This window comes from Engraulis encrasicolus, chromosome 16 (genome assembly GCF_034702125.1).
Source record: "Engraulis encrasicolus isolate BLACKSEA-1 chromosome 16, IST_EnEncr_1.0, whole genome shotgun sequence".
Lineage (NCBI taxonomy): Eukaryota > Metazoa > Chordata > Actinopteri > Clupeiformes > Engraulidae > Engraulis > Engraulis encrasicolus.
The window spans coordinates 17,467,244-17,490,219 of NC_085872.1; the positions used below are offsets into that span (position 1 = coordinate 17,467,244).

The 22,976-nt window shown below is 45.9% G+C and overlaps 1 protein-coding gene across 8 annotated transcripts in view; it reads right to left on the bottom strand.

Annotated features, from left to right (window-relative positions):
- The window catches only part of rasal2 (RAS protein activator like 2), a 70,803-nt gene that overhangs the window by 36,577 nt on the left and 11,250 nt on the right, over positions 1 to 22,976 (bottom strand). For 3 of the 8 annotated variants that reach the window (XM_063218901.1, XM_063218899.1, XM_063218900.1), the window contains exon 1: positions 9,884 to 11,306. The exons of 1 other annotated variant lie outside the window; for it this stretch is intronic. In XM_063218901.1, coding sequence (XP_063074971.1) covers positions 9,884 to 10,418 — 535 coding nt within the window. In that variant the 5' untranslated portion in view covers positions 10,419 to 11,306. Of the gene's footprint in view, positions 1 to 9,883; positions 11,308 to 17,806; positions 18,541 to 22,976 lie in introns of those variants that run through there. 4 more of the 8 variants (XM_063218905.1, XM_063218898.1, XM_063218903.1 and 1 more) reach the window with 3 other exon arrangements.

Here is a 22,976-nt window from a genome sequence, read left to right on the forward strand (position 1 = left end):
GTCTGTCTGTCTGTCTGTCCGTCTGTCCGTCTGTCTGTCTGTCTGTCTGTCTGTCTGTCTGTCTGTCTGTCTGTCTGTCTGTCTGTCTGTCTGTCTGTCTGTCTGTCTGTCTGTCTGTCTGTCTGTCTGTCTGTCTGTCTGTCTGTCTGTCTGTCAGCAGGATAACTCAAAAAGTTATGAACGGATTTGGACGAAACTGGAGTTGTTGGAAATGACAAAAACAACGAGTGATTTTAAAAAATCCTGGATCCGGATATGTAACGAAACGATTCTTCACCATTGTGGGATAGGGTGGATTTTCACATTCGAGATTCTAACTCTGCAAAAAGAGGGCAGAAAGGCTTGAAAAGAAATAGGGCATAACATAGTTCAATGTTCTATCAAACAGCTTCCTTGGCGGAGCTCTGCACTCTCTGAGTGCATTTCTAGATACTGATATGACTCTAAGAGCATCACAACTTCATATGGAACATGACCAGACAAAACAATAGGAAGGTTTCCAGATGTAGGTTAGTTTCGGTATGTAGGCCATGTCACTTAAGAAGAAATACCAAAATGACTGTGCACTCTGTTGGTGCCATACTGTGACAAGTGCAGGGTGCCTGGTGGCCTTATTTTTGGATGGATTCTTCACAGATTCCCGGCATGACTGTCGTCAGCTGACCGACTCATCCACCTGCTTCTGCTTAACATTGTATTGGCTAGGGATGCACAGACACCCGATACTTGCTCATTATATTCATAATCACACTCGTCAAACACCTGCTGATCCAGGTACTGATTGTGCTATTACAAGCAACAAAGCAACAGCTCACCAAGATCCATTGACTTGAATGCAGCATGGGGAAAAAAGTACCACCTCATACATTTACTAACATTTAAATCTACATCGGAAATGGACAATAAAACAAATATCACAGGAGGAAAACACAAGACTGTGCATTTATTTCCATTGTATGTTGGTGGTAAAAGTATCAGTATCTGTACTCGGTATCGGCAAATCGACATTTAATGCACTCATACTCAAGAGTTTTCCTACAAAAAAGTTTTTTTTCTTTTTTTTTTTTAAAGTGGTATTGTGCATCCCTAGTATTGACATAGCACTTTGATACTTACAAAGAGAAACAACAGCCCCATCTGAAAGGATTGGCTGCTTTGAAGAGACAAAGCACACCAAGAGCAGAACAACCAGAGGGTGCTCTACAGAGAACAGCACCGTAGCAGCCCTCCTATTCACAGCATGTTCCTGTTCCTATATTCGCTCTGAACAAAACCTTTGCGGTCATGAAAGACTCATATCGTTCATAACTACAGCTTCTGCCATGGTTTGCACTTTGCTCCAGTCAGGGCTGGACTGTCTGGCACCACAAACTGGCCCGGGCATTTTTTGCCATGGACCAGCCCCTCACCACTACGCTCATACTACAGTTATAATGGGCTCAGTCCACTGCATACTAAGGATGCACTGATAGGCCGCTCCATCTAAATTGTGGGTCGGTCTGTACGGGAAAATAAAAAAAACCCCAAACAAAAAAATAGACCAAAACAAAAGCCCTCAACCCCTGATGACTGTCGGCCCACCGGGAAAATGCCCTGTATACCATAATAACAGCCCAGCCCTGGCTTCAGCGTGCTCTCCCTCTCTGCATGAGCTATGAAAGTCAACTGTGTGGCGGTGAAGCCAGGGAACTGAACGGGTGTGTCTCCTCTTCCCCCCTTCTCTCTCCATATGTCCTGGTCCTTGGAGAGGGTGCGACTTCTTACACTTGCCGCCAGAACTAATGGCCATGTGCTATGGTGCTATATATAGAGGACCCGCTCTGTGGAAGCGTGTGCTGTATGTATGGTGTCGTCATACACTGCCCTGAGGGGTGAGGGAGGGGGGGGGCAGCAGAGTGGTAGCAGAGTGTCTGCATAAGCCCCGTCATCTGGTGTGAAGTGGGCATTTGCTGAGGCAGGGTGTTGCCGTGCCGCCTGCCTGCCTGCCACCGGCCTGCCCTCATTATGAGGAGCCCGTAACAGCTCCCCGGGGCTAATGTCAGTGCCACTGCCGCAGCCAGGGCAGCCAACAGGGGGGACACAAAGGGGTCACTTGTCCCGCGCCCAGGGTGAGAGGGGGGCCCAGAATCAGAGCCTCATTACATTGTATGTACTGGGTTTGGGGCCCTTTCAGTTGTCTTTGTCCCGGGCCCAGCCAAAGAGGTCAGCCAGCGTCCCTGGCCGCAGCGAGCCTCTGGCTAGCCTCCACATTCAAAGCCAGACCACCTACAGCGGTTTTAGTCCTCTTAAACAGAATGGGACTTCCCTTATATGACAACAACTTCTCCTTTCTTTTCAAACCCTAGCTTCTCTGATCCCGTGCTGATTTACAATACCAAGATAGATTTGTGGAGGACGGGGGAGGGGATAAATTGAACTCTCTCTCTCTCTACACAGGCAGCAGTATTTTAAGAATGTAAGAATCCTAACAGAGATAGACACGAAAACATCCATGTTGATGTAAGCCAGGGCTGCTGGGAACATTAGGTCACGAGCCGAGCCATCTTTAGTACCTTGACCTCAGCACGGAAATCATGACTTAAAATGAGGCCATGTGAAGAGGGTGGGCTTGACGTACATGTGTAGTGTGTGTGTGTGTAAGTCTCTGTGTGTGTGTGTGTGTGTGTGTGTGTGTGTGTGTGTGTGTGTGTGTGTGTGTGTGTGTGTGTGTGTGTGTGTGTGTGTGTGTGTGTGTGAGAGAGAGTATGAGTGTGTGGGTGTGTGTGAGTGTGAGAGTACGAGTGATTGTGTGTGTGTGCGCGCGTGAGAGAGAGAGAGTACGAGTGAGTGAATGTGTGTGAGTGTGTGTGTGTGTGTGTGTGTGTGTGTGTGTGTGTGTGTGTGTGTGTGTGTGTGTGTGTGAGAGAGAGTATGAGAGTGTGTGTGTGTGTGTGTGGGGGGGGGGGGTTGATGGTAGGGTGAGTGGAAGACAGGAAATGGCTGCCTGAATACGAGCTAACTTACCACAGGCATTAACCCAGAAGGGGCCAGTGACAATGCACTGCTGCATGACACACAGAAAAAGAAACCAAAACGACCACTCCAGCCTTAATTCTGAGTAAGAAGGTTGAGAAAAAATGAGAGGGAAAGCCGGATAAGAAACATCAAAAGTAGAAAAGAGAGCTGCGAGAAAGTGAAAGAGAAAGGACCAAAAGAACTAAAACTGCAGCTAAACCAGGCATGACATGTAATAAATGTCTTGATGTATATTTGGCTTTTTTATTTCATTTTTTAATTTATGTTTGGTCTTTTTTATTTTATTTACAATAGAACAGTGAAGGTAGAGACAGGAAGCGAGTGGGGAGAGAGAGACGGGGAAGGGCCGGCAAAGGACCCGGGCCGGAAATAGAACCCGGGTCAGCCGCATGGTAGACGAGTGCCCTACCCTTTGGCCACGGCAGGGCCTGGCTTCCTTGTTTCTACTAAACAAATAGTGCCATGTCTTCAGGGTTCATCCTGCTTGGTTGATCTGACAGTGAAGCTGGAACTGAAGCACATTCTCCTGTTACAGTTACAGTCTGCCACCTCCAACCAACTGACCCTCTTTCCATGGCGGAGCCTGTGTATTTTGAAGGGCGGCACCAGTGACTGTGGAGCAAACTGTGCCCGATCGAGAACGAGGGGAGCAGACAGACAACGGACTAGTAGTTGGGAAGTCTGGTCGGATCGGTACGGGTGTCCTGGACCGGACACGTTCCCCCAGCGAGGCCGGTAGCCCCCAGTAGAGTGGGCCGCACCCCAGCCAGCCTTATTCGACGCTTTTGTTTAGTGCGATGGCGGCGGCGCGGCCTGAAAACAATTACTGTGGGGCGGCCTGCCAGCTGGGCGCTTGAGCTGTCAGTCTGGATGACCCTGGGGGCAGGGGAGTTCAGTGCACACAAATGGCTCACCGACAAGGGTTGCTGGGGGGGCTGTACACTCCCCACAGGGAGCATTACACTATGTATGCGTGTGTGTGTGTGTGTGTGTGTGTGTGTGTGTGTGTGTGTGTGTGTGTGTGTGTGTGTGTGTGTGTGTGTGTGTGTGTGTGTGTGTGTCTGTGTGTGTGTGTGTGTGTGTGCGCATGCATGTGCGTGTTGGTGTGTGCCTTTGAGAGAGGGGGCAAGCGCCTGGCTGCCTGTGATCATGCGTGTTCTGTGGGAGTGGAATAGCCCAATGGCGGCAAGGCATCCCATACTGTATGAATGTGTTTGTGTCTGTGTCTGCCGTGTGTTTGAGTAGGTTATATTTATGCGTATGTATGTGAGGAATGCATGTGTGACATTGACACACCAGTGCCCTCCAACCCACCAGTTTGTACACCACCAGGCACTACTGTAGTGCCTCTCTCTAGAGGAGGCCACAGCCTAGTCCAGTCCTGTGTGTGTGTGTGTGTGTGTGTGTGTGTGTGTGTGTGTGTGTGTGTGTGTGTGTGTGTGTGTGTGTGTGTGTGTGTGTGTGTGTGTGTGTGTGTGTGTGTGTGTGTGTGTGTGTGTGTGATATGAATGTATGAATGCATGTAGTATGCCTGTGTGTACATGCATGCGTGTATATGTATGTGTACATGCGTGCATGTATGTGTGTGTGGTTGAGTGGGTGGGAGGTCAGACTCGGCAGCATGGGAGAGCAGAGCAGAGCAGAGCAGGGTAACCCTACCTCTGTGGAGTCCTGGCTGGAATGTCTGGGGCTTAGGGGTGAGGCTGCGCCACCTGTCTGAGATGGAGTTTCAGAGGCGGAATGCTAAGGGGCCGCTAAACACAGCCGGCCCCCAGGTCACATCAAGTCACATCAAGTCACACAGCCAAAAAGTCAGCGTTCACACCGCTGGTCCACCAACAACATACAGTTTCTGGACAGTGCAGTTCACACGCATTGTCCTTATCGAAGTGTGTGCCAACATTTCTCTCTACCATGCTAATGCACACTTAGCCAGTGTCCTGACCTTCAGTATGGAAAAAGAATAATTTCAAGGAACATGAAGCATAAAAACAATACCTCTCTAAATGATGGTGCAAAACAGAAGTGGAGCACATATATAAATCAGAGGAAGCTTCAGTTGCTGTCACAAAACCTCTCATTGTTTTGTTATAACGAATGGGAACAGATAACTTCCCTAACTGGTCTTTCTGATGCCTCTCATAGCACGTCATCTTTCTCTTCTGACACAGTTAAATACAGAGCAATCATCATTTGCCATTTCCTCTCTCTCTCTCTCTCTCTCTCTCTCTCTCTCTTTCCCTCTCTTCCCACCATGTCAGTCTGTCACTCTAAAAGCGTTGCACGTCTATGTGCGAGATTATGACTGATGTCAGGAATGCAGCCCGGATTTACCCCAGCGGGCTGGCTCAGCCTCACAGCAACGCCACGACATTCCCACACCTCCTGCCAGGTGTGTGTGTGCTCAGCACACTGCACACACCCTCCGCAACGTTGCCGCGTCCGCCAACAGAGGATGCTTTGTGTGGCTCCTCTGCCACTGCTACTACTGAGTCCGCCTGCACAAACAGCCTCCAATCAAGACGGCAACCTCTTCCAGCTCCAACCCAACCCCCTACTCCACTAACCTGCCTCCACGGCAACCAGAATAGCCCCGGTAACCCATGGCAACCTGTAAACACAAACAGCTACTCCAATAACAATGCAATGACGTCACCTCCCTCCCGAGAGTCAGGCCCGGGGAAAAGAATGGGGGGTGAGGGGTGGAAGACGGTTGCCTAAGGTATGCCGTCATCGGAGGCTGACAGAGATGAATAAAGGAAGGGAAAGACTTGAGACTGGTGCAGATGCAGACAGACAGAAACACAGGCATACTGTATAGACAGGACAGGTGTGGTTGAGACACGGGGGTGGGGAAATGGGAGCCAGGGTGTGGTAGTGATACTGACCTAAACCCGATTGCAAACAGGAGCCAGACCGAAACAAACATGCTTACTTAAACAGTGGCTCGGCTTTCCTCCTTGACCACTGTGCCACTGTACCGTGCAATACAAATTCAGCTGCCAGTGTGCATGCTATTCAACAGTTGTTGGCGCTTTGAGTGGGGGTGGGTGTTGAATGGATGAATGTCACGAAACAAATGTCAACTTCCATTCAGACAATAATGAGGCAGGGCTAATTCAGAAACCTCTATTTAGATATCACTTTGAGATAGGCAGTTATCAGCATCGCAAATTAGCACGTTTAATTGGTAGCTGGAGAGAAGGGGGGCTGAGACAGAGTCTGCAGTGGGAGGAAATGACTGCAATTAACAGATTGGGCTGTGATTTTTTTTCTCTGGCTTTCTCTCCCTCAGTGTGCGTGCGTGCGTGCGTGCGTGCGTGTGAACTACAGCTGTTAGCAGCCAGATAGCACAGAGAAGGAACAATCAGATGTTTGGCTTGTGTTGATAAGCACAGCGTACACATACACACATACATACACACACACACTCAATGAAGACTATGTTATGTGTGTGTGTGTTCGTGCGTGATTTGCACAAACCTCAGATTCACACTAAACATCTTTCAAAACGTAAGCCATACTTCAACACATTCAATATCTTCACATGCCATTGGTGCATATATAACACCACGCTATGGTGAAGATAACAAATGATCAGAGAGACTTCAGTTCCATTTTAAAAAATGCTGAAAATATTGTAAATCACATGAATTCACCTCCATCAATTGAAACGGCATGGTCACTGTTCGGTGGATGCAGGTCCGCATCACCTTTTTTCCTGTGTGTTGTGCCTTTTGAAGGGGTGAATATAACAGGGTGGTCTAGAGTCTCCAGTGCCTCACTGTGTCATTGCAGTGACAGTGGGAGTGCTCCATGTCATTCATAATTCAGTCCAGTTGTAATGCGTGTGTGCTTTTTTTCTTATATAATGCACTGATGCAGGGCTGCAGCTGGATCAGACACGCCCAAACTGCTGTGGAGATGTGGGCAGCAGCAGCAGCAGCATTGAGGCCAAGCTGATTTCTTGTGCAGAAGCCCAAGCACTGGCCCTGCCCTCGCCAACACTTTATCTTAAGAAGAAGGCAAGCACGCTCGCACTTGTCGTCTCAGCACGTCAGCACTCTACCGATTCTATCAAGATGTGGGCTGGGGCTTGCTGAAGCGAGAGAAGAAGATGGGGGCTTACTTCCCCTGTTGTCAAACACGGGCGTGCCACTGCCACCTCAAGTCAAGTGACAGCTCTCAGCAGAATGTAGGCTAACGCATGGAGGTTGGGGGAGGGAGGAAGGATTGCCATGTTTTGGGGAATGCATCGAAAATTTACAGCAGTGTTATCAGACTAGAACTAAAATTTATCTGACTTTGAAGAAATGAGGAATGTTCATAGTGTCACACAATCAAGATCTACACAGATATGCCACAATAAGTAAACAGGAAGACTTCCCTCATGATAAGAGGGTTGAATGTATAGTCAAATTTCTACAGGCCTCATTCCAACACTTTCAGTAGGCCTGTACATCTCAACAATCAACATTATAATAGGGCGAATGCAGACAAAAGGGCTTCTAACACCACGCCACCCATACAGGCTAGTCTGAGTCAGGCTAAAGGATATGTGACAGAATCCGGAACATCTGCCATGATAAATAATTTGTGGGTTAACAGGCCCATTGTATTAATCTAGGCTGCAGCTAGGCTGGAGTTAATACGCGATGCTACGCTGCCCAGGGGAGCCGACACTCCCCCACTGTGCCTGTGTTTAATATTCAAAAACGCTTTGGCACATTTGCATGCCTGCTGGTTGTTTTTGTTTTTCTATTTTTAACTGACTGAGTGGCGCATCCTGTTTGGATGTGAAAGTCTTTGTATTGACTGGCATGGTTTATGGTATGCATGTATAACATTAAAAGCTAAAAAGGTATGTCTGTCGATTGCTTGCAAAAATAGAGGTGAGTCTGATACGTACATACTATGAGCTGGCTGATTGCTAACTGGATCTGCAGATGTCAATGGCAAAATGGTTTGGGTTCACACACACAGCAATGGCTGCCACCTCTCTGGCATAAATTTCCGGGAACCCTTTGGCGTTCCAGAAACCCACCATCCATGACGGTGGCAAACAGGCAACGTGAAAAGCACAGCTTGGACTGGTGCCAACACGACTACACTTCAGGCTCTGGCCCAACCGAAGTGGTGGTGGAGAGAACAGTTCATAATATCACAGGACTGCAGAGCAGTGGCTTCACCCTCTCCACAGATTTTCCCGGGACATGACACCATTTCATTGAAACTCAAGAGCTGTCTTTTTTTCCTCAGGAGTCTGACTGACAGGGGCTGGGGCCTGGCTTTTGAAAGGTTAATCAGGGCATAGGTGGTGGGTTCTCCGTCTTTGTGTGGCTGCAGAACCGGGCACTTGGATTTACATACAAAAGAAAGCTGTGTCGTTTCCCTTTTCTGGATAGCAGGAGGAGATTGAAGGATGGGGGGTGTCGGAGGCTTGGGTGGGGTGGGGGTGTGTGTGGATTTTATTTTTTGGGTGGGTGAGAATGGGGAGTGAGGAGTAGAGAATGAGGACTGGATTCCAAAACAAGAGAGATCTCTCTGCTTACCCACTGTGACCCCAAAGTTCACTTGGGAATCCCCTGCCAGAAGTTTGAGGCATGTGCGTGTGGGCGTGTCTGTGTGTGTGTGTGTGTGTGTGTGGAGAAACTCTTTCCATTAACTTCCCTAGAAAAAATGCAGAATGCAACACAGATTTCTTTCGAAGTGCAGACTTTTTCTCTCGATATTATTCAGACATACATGGTGCATACAACAACTTCCTCTGCTTGCCAATTAGCATTTATGGTAATTCTAAAGGGAAAATCCACAGACAGCCTAGGGCCACAGGGTGGTGGTGTTGTGGGAGGTGGGGGTTGTGAATGCTCAATGAGGAAGAGAGAGTGTTCACAAAAAAATAAGCCTGGAAACTGAAAACATCAAACGATTCAGTGGTGTGGCTCTCCCTCGCATACTCCTACTGCCTGACCTAAATATTGGGAATATACAACGAAAGAGGTGCAGAGGGGGAAAATGGGGTTAGTTTGTCTGAGATGTTTCAACGGCAAAGAGTGTGCATGTAGAAATACTGGCTCTTTCTCAATGCCCAGTGTGAACTCTGCAAAGTATCCAATCACCAGGCGTTTCACGTCCTAGCAAGGCTAGAACACTTGGCATTGAGATGGCCCCAATGTATTAGCCGAAACGCTTTTTAGACCTTCTATTTACTGTGAGGTCAGAAAGGGTTAAAGTCTGTGAGTGTACAAAATATATGCACTTCCTGTTTAGAGGCCCCCTGAACATGGCGCAGTTAAGAGGATGAGTGTTACAAAAATAAAAACATACCGAAAGCATTTGGAATGGTAAGTGCATATGAGAGAGAATGAACAGACATGCACACAGAGAGATCATTTTTTGCTAACCACAACGTTGGGACAAGAGTGATGAAGCAACAGCAGGTTTCAGACGAGCAAGGCTCTTTGTGGTTACGGTGCAAGACAGTTGGGGCCCTACAAACCTCATGCAGAGTTCATTTAGTCAAGAGTTCAGCCATAGTAGTCAATGAGCAGGATAGCAGGTTTGAAAAAAATATGTGCTACCCAAAAGCTGCCATGATGCAGGATGGATGACAAAATGATTTACGAACAAACTAGTTTTCCCATGACAGATTTGAAGAAAGGCACGGTTTGAATTTGTGTGGGATTATTATGATGGAAATAAAATACTTGGTTCACAAAACACTCAAAATAATGTACCACTTCAAACTGAATTTCAGTGAAATAACCATGCATTAGAATTAGATTGGCCATAGGACGAGAAAAATAATGAACATTTGACTGTAGGCATGTGACTACAGTGCGTGAAGAGACAGAGTGAAGCAGCCTACCGTCCTGCACTGGATCCACCAGGCACCTGTCATCCCTGAGACTTAGGAACCTGCCCAGACGGCGTGTGACTGAGGAGACCAGTCCAGAGAGAGATGTGGCGTTGAGGGGCAGTGTGGTCGAGGTCCCCCTTGTCCCAGACTCAGACAGGGACCTCTGGTAAGGAGGCACACTTCTACGCGGGGGCTGTTCCCGCACCTCGGTTCGCTGGGGTCGAATATGCTCCATAAGAACTCCTCGGCTGGTGACATTCCTAGGGTGAGGGAGTGACTGGCCCCTGGAGAGGGGTAGCTTCACTGACTGGTCGCTGCTGGCCCGGTGCCCACTGACACACTGTGACTCGATGCTCTGGCACATCATGGTCCTGTCAACGCAGTCTGTCGGTCGCTCGGGGGTGGAGAGGGAGCGCAGTTTCTGCCAGGGCCTGGTGGCGGGTGGCCGACTAGGCACCGAGGTACCCCTTCCCCATGACGGAGAACTCATATTCACCTCGGCACGACTCAGCTCCTCCACCGCGGCGCTCCGCCACAGGCTCATTGCTCAAGTCGAGGCCTGAGTCGACGACACAGATGGGGAGACCACAGAAAGCAGGAAGCCCCGTCCTCTCATGAAAACCCCACTCGCCTGCAGATGTCCTCTGACGATAACGGCCTCACGGCAACGTGAGGCTTGAAGCAGGGCCGATCGAAAGCGCCGTCTTGGGCATCCTAGCATGGAGATCTGGCCTGAGCAAGACCCTTCAGAACATCCTCAATCTTATGAATTGTTATTCAGTTGAAAGAGGCTGGTTTGTTGGACCTCAACTCCCGCCTTTGTTTCTGAAGTCAGAGTGAATCCACTGGCTTTTCTTTACGTACCATTTCCTGTCTTCAGCACTGATACTACTCTTCCTGTAAGGAAGTGAGGTGCCAGATATACTTTCGCACCAGAGATGTCTTCTCTTTCTAACCAATCAAAGGCCTCTGTACAAAGAGAAGCCCCCCAAGCGGTACACTTTGGTATTGATGACATTTAAGCACAATACAGTGGCAATGTATGGCCAATAAAAAGCATTGTGGTCAAATATTGACAAACAGCTAAACAGGAAGTGTATTTAACAAACTCTGTCTAGAGTTTGACTTGCACAGAGAAAGTGTAGCATACTTGAAGGAACAGTCCACCTTTTTTATTTTCACACATTTGGATTATTTCCAAGTATTAAACATGAACATGCATATACATTTTCTTCTCAGTGTGTTCATTACTTAGATGTATTAGTATTAGAGTCAGGGCTCTAAATTAACATCAGCCAGCCAGCCAAATGCTGGTGAAATTTCTGCTAGGCTAGAAAAGACCACTTACTAGCCACTTTGACCCATTAATAAGTGTGTGTTGGATGGAATTAAATAGCGATGTTGCCAATTTTACATTCTCTTCAAAGAGGTTTATAGACATTTGATGTTTTTTTGCTCGGTTTCATAGACTGCCATTGCTTAATATGGCTATACTGTTAAACGAGGCAATGCAAACAGAGAGAAAAAAAATCCTATGCATCCTCACATCTTACCAGGACTTAACAACATAAGTGTATGAGCAATTTCCTGAAATGAGGTGGACTGTTCCTTGAATTGTTTGCCTCATCAGACAGCAACACTCCACATCATTCAATGTTTGACTGCTAAGCACCTGTTGGCATGAATTCAGTCACTGCAGCATCAACCATATTGCTATAATTTAAAGAGATCAAGGTGAACAAGGTGTCAATGTTCTTGAAGGGCCATTAACACCCACACACCCTTTTTAGTCGAAGAGACATGGGATGGCTGGGCGGGTAGAGTGGCAGGGCCAGGGTGAAAAGTGCTCGACTATATAGCCTGTACCTCATGTGATCACACAACCTAGGACCGTGCTTATCCCCTCGCCAACTCAAAAGTCTCCTGTGTCTCAAAACAATGGCAAAGCACTTTCGCAAGGGAAATGTCACCCTATCCACACACACACACACACACACACACACACACACACACACACACACACACACACACACACACACACACACACACACACACACACACACACACACACACACACACACACACACACACACACACACACACACACACACACACACACACACACACAACTTGCCAAATACCACCAGGGCCATAAATATTAATGTAACCCTATTTTAAACCAGAGGTCCTCTGAAGTCTTTCAGGTGCTTTTGTTAGCCTGAGGAAACAGAAAATCCTCCCTAAGGAGCCAGTCGTCAATCTGATAGGCCTTCTATAATGAAACACAGTAAGGTTTAATTCAAGGCCACGGACAAGGGGATGAAAAACAGATCTGCAAATGAATCAATTTGCTGATTTATTTATGAACGCTGCGCGACAGCTTGTGAGTCTATGTGTGAGAGAACATAGCACTCTATCCAGTGACAATTATTTCCATTGCTACGAGTGGAAGAAATGTAAACTTTTCCTGAGAACAAAAAGTTTCTTCATTCTGGCGTGTGTCATCCAAGGCTGGAGAGTGCATGTCTGCATTTACTGCACGTGTTAGAATTACACCCCAGTGGCATGGTCAGAGTTGACTCCATTTCCTTACTACCGTTTCCTGCTTACACCATAGTCCTTCCATCTGCAGATGGCCCACACACAGGCCCTTCAGGCGATGAATGTCTGAAAAACTATTTCTTCCACACAGAGAACTTTGAGGGGAGTGAAGGAGAGAAATTCAGTGCAGTGTTTATCACACCGCAAAGTACTTTTACCTCAAAACACATATTTTGCCCAGGGGATCATTTGGAGGCAAAAAAAAGCAGCTGGAGTAGTTCAGACTGGACAACAGCAATTAACACTTCAGCCAACACGCTCTGGACGCCTCTGGTGGCTATAGCCGGCGTGTGAAATCAGTCATTAAACACTTGCTATTGGGGCTTGCCACAAACACACAAGCACGCAGGCACGCATACAACCCGCACAGCTATTAATAGAGGAACAAAGTTGAGTGGGGCTCAGTCGTTCGTTCCCATGTGATGACACATGAAGCATGCAGGTTTGCGGGATAGAGGAGTCACTGCTGACTGTAGCAAGTGGCTTGGGATGGTAAATATGGGCTGGCTGCTTCACAGGGAGACCAAAGGAGGAGCGGCTGCAGGGGAAACTGGGAATGCAGGCTGGGTTTTTTCCCAGGCCTTCCTTGTCCCTCTTGTGCTTCTCCTCTGCTTTTCCACAACTCTGGGGTGCATTTCTCAAAAGCGTAGTTTTTGTTAGCAGTTAGCAACTTGGGTAGTTGCCAATGGGAAATTGCATTGCAACCAACCAAGTGGGGTCATTCCACGCCAAATCAACAAGTGCCCGCGCACTTAGGTCTCAAAAAATTCTGAAAATATTACTGAGTGTACCCATGGTAATTAGGAGAAACACTGTTACTTTATTTGAATGTAAGATGTATACTCTCCATTTTACAGCCAATTTCACTGGGGGAGGGGGGTGCCCATTTTGTTCACACTCTTTTTTTTGTCAAAGTTCACAAGCCCGTAGCTCAAGAACTAAACCATGTAGGAAGCTTAAATTTGGCATGCTGGTACATAGATAGAAATAGTTTGTTGCAAAACTGTCAGTTTTGGTCTGTATGATCCTGCATCTTCATAGCATTCCCTCAAAGACGATACAAATTGTACTGGAGTTTTTGGCTGTGCTCTGTTTAGGCCTTCAGAAGACATATTTGTGCCCAACATAGCCTCGTGATTTTTTCCCCTTGTAGATACAAGTAGAAACACTCCCATAAAAATCTATAAATAGAAAGGAAACCCCATCAGTGTTTGACCAGAAGACCTCACAAGTCTGACAAATCATTTTGGGTGTCATTTTCAGAGCACCAGAACACCTTGTGGGATTGTCCACAGATTTTTATTTTATTTTTTTCTTCATTCTCCACGAAGTCTTCTTTTTAAAAATGCCAATGAGACTTGTCTTATGTGATGTTTTCGTTTTTAATTTCCACCCTGAACATGGGCAAATTGCAAAAAGAGAGCAACATGATTTCTATAACATTTAATGTAAAGTGGATAGAATAATAATAATCAAATAGTAATAATAATAATAATCAATAATAATAATAATATAATAATAATAATAATAATAATAATAATAATAATAATAATAATAATAATAATAATAATAATAATAGAATGCAAATTTTGCCCAGACATGATCACCCGAGAGTCCTTGTGCAGGGGTGCAGGTATCCATTTCAATTTCAATGATTACAGGAGCATTCAATGTGGGAGCAGGTTCGCACACCAAAAGAGACAGTAGGTCAGGCACAAAGAGTCATGTTGTTACTTTTTTTGACCAGCAGATGGCAGCGGAAGAAACGCATAGAAAACATATTGCTCTCAATGTGCATGTTGCCCATTTTCAGGTTGGAAATTAAAAAAGAAAACATCACATAAGACAAGTCTCATTGGCATTTTTAAAAAGAAGAATTCATGGAGAATGAAGAAAAAAATAAAATAAAAATCTGTGGACAATCCCACAAGGGGTTCTGGAGCTCTGAAAATGACACCCAAAATGATTTGTTAGACTTGTGAGGTCTTCTTTTCAAACACTGATGGGGTTTCCTTTCTATTTATAGCTTTTTATGAGAGTGTTCCTACTTGTCTCTACAAGGGGAAAAAATCAAGAGGCTATGTTGGGCACAAATATGTCTTCTGAAGGCCTAAACAGAGCACAGCCAAAAACTCCAGTACAATTTGTATCATCTTTGAGGGAATGCTATGACGATGCAGGATCATACAGACCAAAACTGACAGTTTAGCAACAAACTATTCCTATCTATGTACCAGCATGCCAAATTTGAGCTTCCTACATGGTTTAGTTATTGAGCTACGGGCTTGTGAACTTTGACCAAAAAAAAGAGTGTGAACAAAATGGGCACCCCCCTCCCCCAGTAAAATTGGCTGTAACACGGAGAGTATACATCTTACATTCAAATACATTTACAGTGTTTCTCTTAAGTACCATGGGTACACTTGGTAATATTTTCAGAATTTTTTGAGACCTAAGGGTTCGGGCACTTGTTGATTTGGCGTGGAATGACCCAGTAGCTATTGTAGTTAGCAACTACGCTTTCGAGAAAGGCACCCCTGTTCAGTGACACAAACCACACACACTCCCTTGTGCCTTCAGTCTGTCTGTCAGCTAAAACACAGTCTACCACCCCCCGCCCCCTACCCAAAACCCACCTCCTCCCCATTTTTCCTCCCTCTCTGTGTGACGCATGTCAACTCAAGACACACAGTCTCCAACTTTGGAGCACAGGAAATGGGACGGGGAGCGCTGGCAGCACCACATGCCACTTTGTCTTTCTTTTCCTCTCTTCTTCTTCCTTTTCCTCCACCTCCTAAGTAAGTGGTATGAGTGCATGGCAATGGCACACATAGACCTCCAGCTAAAAATAGCGCCTGGCTATTTAAAGGCATCATAAATCAGCAGTGAGGAATCGGTTGGGACTGGGAGGGAGGACCAAGGCCTCTGCAGCCCGCTTCACCCAGTGTTGCCAGATTGGGAGGTTTCCCGCGCAATTACGCTGCTAAGAATCGACCGCCGTGGGTAAAAATAGGTAAAAAAAGGGCACCTGGATGGGTTTTGCTGTGAACTTATGGCCACAGAAATCAATAGACTTTAATTCAAATTGGGCGAGATTTAGTGCCTCCAGGTGGGTTGTGGATTGGGCTGGAAACCATTAGTCTCATCTGGCAACCCTGGCTTCACCTCAAGAGTAGCTACATGTAAACCAAGGCACCTGCTCCACAGGTGGTCCTGCTCAAAAAGTCCTTGAGTCAGGTAGCTGATACTACTAAACAAAGGAAATGGATACTATTGAATGGAAATCTGATCTTAAAGTCGAATATTCTTGCTAGAATTTGGCTCTGTGGTGTTCGCCTTTTTTATTTTGCTAATGAAGCTAACCCTTTGCATTGTCGTCTAACATGCTGGTTGTATGTTTAAACTGATGACACCTAGCTGTATGGTTATAGTTTGCCCAGTATTTTTGCCTCTTCAGTTGTGTAACGGGAGTGAAACTCAGCTACGAAACTCTGCACTCTAGAGGAAACTGTGTTGCACAGGAAACAAGTAGCAGTTATTGTTGATGTGCTTTTTCAAAATTAGACTTCATCCTATGCACTCACTCATCACATCTACAATACCTTAACTGCCAGCCCAAAATAGAAGTGAGGTTTATTTAAAAAGAAAGAAAGAAAGAAAAAAAAGCGGACAGGACACAGGTCAATGTTCTTGTTTTGGTTCTGGGCAGGGGATATCCTGCCAAGCAGGACACCTCAGTGACTGTGTGGAGGGGGGAAGGCTTCATCGTGGCTGAGGGTTGGTTGCAAGTCAGGCAGAGAGGAGAGTGAGCTCCTACAGACTGGCACACCATCTTAAGGTCTGTTTTAGACTCCTCCTTCAGCGGCAGATCGCAGACAATTCAGCCAGGCAGAAATATACGTTGATCGCGGCAAGGGGTCTTTTCAGCGCTAAAAGAGGGGGCGTGGTGGCTGTTTGGGTACTTTATCGGTCGCTACCCCCCGCTGTGTCCTCCAACTGAAGGACGAGTCTAAACCAGGCTTTAATGTTCCCTGTCCTGTACCCACAAACATGCATACAGAAAAATCTGTTCAGCCCTGATGGTGGAATAATTGTACTAGGGGTGCAAATAATAATTGAAATGTATCAATATATCGCGATGTAATCTGACGAATCGCATCTTATTGTGGGGCATTCTTAAGAATCGGAAATAATAGAAGAGCTGGCCCCTGCCCAATGCCCTAGCTCCATAACATAATAGAAGTGAAAATGTAATTGGAAAAAAGTCGAAACGAAACGTATTGCATCGTATCGTGGGGCATTGTCAAGTATTGAAAATAATCGAATCGCATCGCATCAAATAACAAGATATTGATATTGAATCGTATCGTCATGGAGGCTGTGATTTACACCCCTTAATTGTACCCTTCATAGGCCTAACATGATAGGGAGACAGACAAAAAGCGGTGAGAAAGAGGGTAGCTGAACAGGGAGAACAACAGACACAGATGGAGAGGGGCCATAAATGTCCCTCCCATGGACAATGAGAATTGAAATGGGGTGGTCTCTGAGCACCATTACTGCCCAGGTAATAGCTGTTATCATAGGCTAGCAAACGCACATGTACACCATTTAATATTAGAATCCTGTCCTACAGCTCGAGTATGTACCACATCACTGCAAGGTCAAATGCTCAATAAAAAATTAAATAGCACCGCCCTGGCTGGCATAGAGCAGAGCAGAGCAGAGCAGAGCGAATGCAATAGTGTCAGTGTGGTAGAGAGAAAATCATAAGAAAAGCCCTCAATATTGAAGTGGTACGTCAATAAATACCATGCCATCGAGAGGCTGAGGTCAAATGCATTAACCTGATACTGTATCCCAGTCCACACTGGCTCCACCCATCTGCTCTGCAAAGGCTGTTTTATTTTATGTAGTCCATGACCTGAGTGAATCACACATCTCTCTCCAACCTGAGATGTAATACAGCCCATTGCCTAACACCACTTAGCACTCGTCAATCAAAGAAGAAAATAATACAGCAGTGCCAAATCTCCTTAGGCAGTTGAGCTGGCTCTGTAATAGGTTGCTAAAGACACGCACACATAACAGTACACACACACACACGCGCACACACACACAGATGGATATGCACGTGTGCACACACACACAGGCAATCTCCAATATGATTTCATAATGTCCTGGGAAGCAGCCAGACAGATTTCTGAAGGCTGATGTTAAGTTTCAAAACGTTACAAACTATTCTGCTCCCATAGAACATAGCCAGAGTAAGCACCACCAGGGAACAGAATCAACGACTTTTCATGTCAATTACACAAGATCATAAATTACCTTCAGCTCAACAATATTTCAGTCTCTGATGTCAGGAACAGGTCTCTCTCTCTCTCTTATCGTCTTTCTTCTTAAACAGCAGTAGTCTGTTGGCTTGACGGGGCATGAATGTAGTGTGTGGGACAGAAGAGCTGCATCTCAACAATAACGGCAAACAACAAAGTGCTCGAGAAGATAAGGTGGGCCCTTGCTACTAAATTTACGATGAAGATGGCCGTCATCCAACAGCCTTTTGTCTTCTTTCACAGGACACACAACTCGGTGGAACAATTAAAAAAAAAAAACGGATGGAAGGCATTGACCTACACGACAAAACTGCGTCTCATGTATTCAGTATCAGACTACCGGTATTATAGGCAAAGCAAACTTGTAGTTATATAGTAACTTTGTTGTTACTTGGCAACATTAACCAAAATAAGTGCAAAACCAAGCTAATATCGTGCATTCAGCATCAGACTATTATAGGCACAGCAATCGTGTAGTTATGGTAACTGTTGTTACTTGGCAACATTAACCGGAATAAGTGCAAAACCGAGCTACTATTGAGGGTCATGTCATTACCAATTAATACACACGTTCTGACACATTCTCAACCAGACTGCTAAAGCTGGTTCTGAGAGTCTGAAATATTCAGGGCTCACCCCCTCCCCACAAGTTTTATCTCAAACTGCAATCTCCTTATTGACTACTCTGCAAGTGGAGTCACTGCATTTGTATTATATTTGTGCAGGAGAGTGAGAGAAAGTGTGTGTGTGTGTGTGTGTGTGTGTGTGTGTGTGTGTGTGTGTGTGTGTGTGTGTGTGTGTGTGTGTGTGTGTGTGTGTGTGTGTGTGTGTGTGTGTGTGTGTGTGTGTACGTGTACGTGTGTACGTGTACGTGTGTGTGTGTGTGTGTGTGTGTGTGTGTGTGTGTGTGTGTGCGTTGCGTTGCATGCATGGTTGTTTGACAGAGATGAAGAGGGAGTTTGTGCATGCTTGTGCAAGATGCTTTAAAGACCTTTTGCTGAACCCTGTCCAAGCAAAGAAGCAGAATGCCAGGAACAGGGGGAAATGCCCTGAAATCCGTACTCAACAACAGAAAAACAGGTCTCCTTGAATGCTCTTGGTCTGGAGACAGGAGGTAAGAGAAATCAAATAATTTCATCCACTTGTTTGTACTGCTGACTAAAATGCTGAGCTGCAAAAAGAACAAAAATGGAAACGGGTCCACCATGCAGGTCTACTTCTCTCCTCTGACCGCAAGTGAAGCTTCTCTTCCTGTCTAACGTGATTAAATGTCTCCGGTGTCACATGTGCATCAGTGAAATCTGAAACTATGGTCAGCCACTCCTGAGTGCCTTTCCTACCTGCTCTCTTTTGATTCTGCCATCGTCGTTCATCAGTGATGGAGAATCAGATTGGGCAGGTGGAAAATTACTGTCCACACTGTCTGCATGACTTTAGAAACAAAGCCAATAACACACAAGATTGTATTACTTAATTTTTTTTTAACTGTTTTAGTCACATTCTCAAGAATCAGTGTAGATCAAGGCGAGTCTGTCCACAGTTAACAGATGTTCGCTTTCAGGCTTACAGCAGGTGATCCTCTCATATCGCCTGCTGATCTGCTAGTTAGCATCCACAACACCACGCCCACAATAAATTGCTCTCCTTTCCCAAATTGCATCCCAAATTACATACACAGCACAAGGCATCTATGAATGCCAGATGGGCCTATAAGTACACTGATCTGATTAGGTTTAATTTGCAATTTGCAATAATTAATGTGCAAACCACCAGTACCACTGTGAGTAACTAAGACACATACACAACTTTCATGATTATACATGAGGCAGTCACTGGACCTGAGGCATAACCATGATGGCTAAGGAGAGGAGCAGCTATAGCCCCAGGGCATGGGATGTGGTGGTGGTGGTGGTGGTGGAGGGGGTGGAAGAGAGCTTTGACGAATTCATAAAAACTCTGTGAGACTGGAGAGGTACCGGTATTCCATTTCTTCTGATGCATTCAGACAATAGGAAATCAATTTTGAAACCAAAGTCGTTTATCCATAGTAAAACCTAAGCTTCTATGGCATTTGTGTCAAAGAGCTCACCAACCTTGACTTGAACCACACAAGGACTGTGAAAAGCTCAAACTTAGGAGGAAAAAACGGAGTAACCATTTAAGTAACTACGCTGCCCACACACATAGTGAAGAGGGCTGTAAAATCTCATATTCACATACCTAATTTGAAGATTAAGACGCTGATATGGTTGAAAGCAGTTCTATAATAGATGTCCATATCAGCTTCTTAATTTTTCAAATAATTATATTCTGGGTGCGATTGTAAGGGGGGGTGGGAGGGATTGTCCCCCATTCTGGTTTTGATATTGCCACTGTCTCTTCATGATTTTAATCACAGTTTAATGCAATTCCATTGATATTGCTTAAAATCTGAAACATATCCCCCCTTCTGGTTTTCCAACAAATCGCACCGGGTTATATTAGTTTACCGGTAGATTCATTTAGAGAATATATTTTAGAGCTGGGTAACAGTTGTCTATCAGCTCTAACCCAGCTCCAAAACCTATTATCCTAACCATTTGGCAAGGAGAGGGGAAGAAGACGAAGAAAACACATCGTCCAGGAAAGACCAGCGACAGCATTCAAAACAGGAAAGGGTCCTTCCTTTGTTTTCAGGTAACGCCTGGAATCCCAGTCAATTAGACTCCATCCGAAAAGCAGGCAGAAAGAGAGAGCTCAAATACCTGCTCTCATTTGCAGAGAAGTCAAGGAACACACACAGCGAGATGGCAACCAGGCTTGAGACAGATCTAACATACAGTTGACAGGATTGCTTGACACATGTCATACTTCCACAAAACACTGCTTACCGAGTGTATGAGGTACTTTCTTTCATGCACACTGAGCTTTTAACAGGACCGTGTTTGATCCCGGCCCATGAGGGGAGCAATGCAAACAGGAAGTGGGGCATGTGAAGAGCTTGTGACGGCAGTGGATTTCTGTATAATTGATTCCATTCACTCCTTCTCCCTCACAGACTCAGATTACCAGTCTGGAGGCTTCACCTGGAACTGCTTGCCTGAGTTAGAAGTAGGCCACATATTCAATGGCACGGCTGAGCCAAGATTACGTGAAAATCTAAAAGATGTGCTTCTCATTGGTCAAAAAAAACAGTTGGTTTGGTGACAGACCATAGAAACTGTACCGTTTCAGTTTTACAATCAGGAACATGTCTCTCTTTCTACGACACTCGGTGAAGGTAAAGGGTTTCAGTATTTCCCACAGAACATTTCAAGGTGGGTGGGGGCTTCACCGTTATCAGAGACACGAGACTATCATCCTTAGGACTATGTTGAGCAGTTTAAAATAAAATATTATATGAACTAAACAGATTTCAAAATCTTTTATCTTTTCAGGGGACGTACCTAGTCAAAGTGAAAGGTGTTTGTTATCAGGCTGGCTGCCCATAACAAGAACGATTGCTTTGTCGATTTTAGGATTCAAGGCAAATTTGGTCATTCACATGAATGGTAATGTCTATTTGATGCGACCTAGGAATTGATTTGAGGTGAAAAAAACACAAATAAATCTACTTGAAGCATCTCATGTGTCAAAGAAACTGGAACCAACTGCACCTCCCTGGTGTCCGTGTGCCTTTTCAATATGCATCCATGACAACCGGTCTTTGAAGCCACTATGATAGGCTTCTGCCACCCAAAATGTCATGCCCTTCTAGTGGAGCATCTCTTAATATAGGACAAGGACAAGGACCTCACCATGTCCGTCTGAAAGTGAAGCAGGCACATTTTTCTCCGTTTCCTTTGTTGTTTCATGTTCTGATGTAGACAATGATAAACTTTTATCTGTAAAATGTCTCTTCCTCTTAAATGACTTTAAAAGGAACGCTGTGACAATTACGTAACTGAAAAGATCACTGGAAGATATTTAGCATTGTTTCAACAGCAGCCCTGTGAAGAAGAATGGCTGAGGACATACAGGAGAGCCAGCCGGCCGGCCGGCATCCGTGTAGAGTTATTTTAGCACTGGAACGCAGTGATGCACTAACTGGTGCCTGCTGCTCTGGAATTCAAAATCCTGGCCACTGAGGTCATCCTCCGATTGGTCTGCTTACATCACAATGGCTGTTTCGCCCTCCCGGCCGGCAGCACACTGAGCAGGGAGCGGGCATGGGGTGGGCTGGCCTGGGCTGGGCTACGGAGAGGAAAAGTGTGTGTGTGTGTGTGTGTGTGTGTGTGTGTGTGTGTGTGTGTGTGTGTGTGTGTGTGTGTGTGTGTGTGTGTGTGTGTGTGTGTGTGTGTGTGTGGAGGGGAGGGGGGGTTACACATCCTGAGACAGGGCTGGAGCTGTCTGCAAATACAATTCAACCATTCACTGCTGCCTCTCCAGCCTGCTCTCCCCCACTGCTTAGCAGCCTATCTTCCAGCAGTGTGCCCACCCCCACCCCCACCTTACAAAACCTCCAATACCCTGATCCACCGTCCACTCCAACCACGGCGCAAGCAGTCCAAACAGCACTCACAGCCTGAGCCCAATAGGATCAGCGGCAAGAGGGATGAGCTTGTGTTTTGGCTGAAACCAACCCTGACACATACTGTCAAAACTGTCCCACACCCACGGCCAGGAGACAGGGTCATATCATTCAGCCAAGGGCCTTTCTTTAGTGATTTACAATAGGCCAGCACAACCACAGGCATCACCCAAAATACACCAGTTCACAAAAGGAAAGCAGTTTCCTCCTTCACCTCTCTTCCTCCAGCCCGTGTCGATCACCATGCTGCCATAAGGGAACACTCTTCCGACCCAGAGGGAGGAAAGCGATACCAGCACATGCACAAACATGATCATTTTAGGTCTTTTTTAACAGAACAATCACTGCCCTTAAAATCAGCAGGTCCCAGGCCTCTTCCCCTCACCGGTCACTTTCCCAAGAAACTACTAATAACCAGAAATAGTCATGACTAAACTGGCATAACAACATGACGTCATCCCTGGAAAATGAGTCGCAAAGCCCTTGTGAGATCCAGCCTTGGCGTTTTACCAGGAGAAAGCCTATTCACCTCCCTCCAAAAGGTTCGACTTGTACTAGCCTTGGCACTGGTGAGGGGTTAGCTATGATGACAGCCTCTCTACTCAGAGTGTATGAG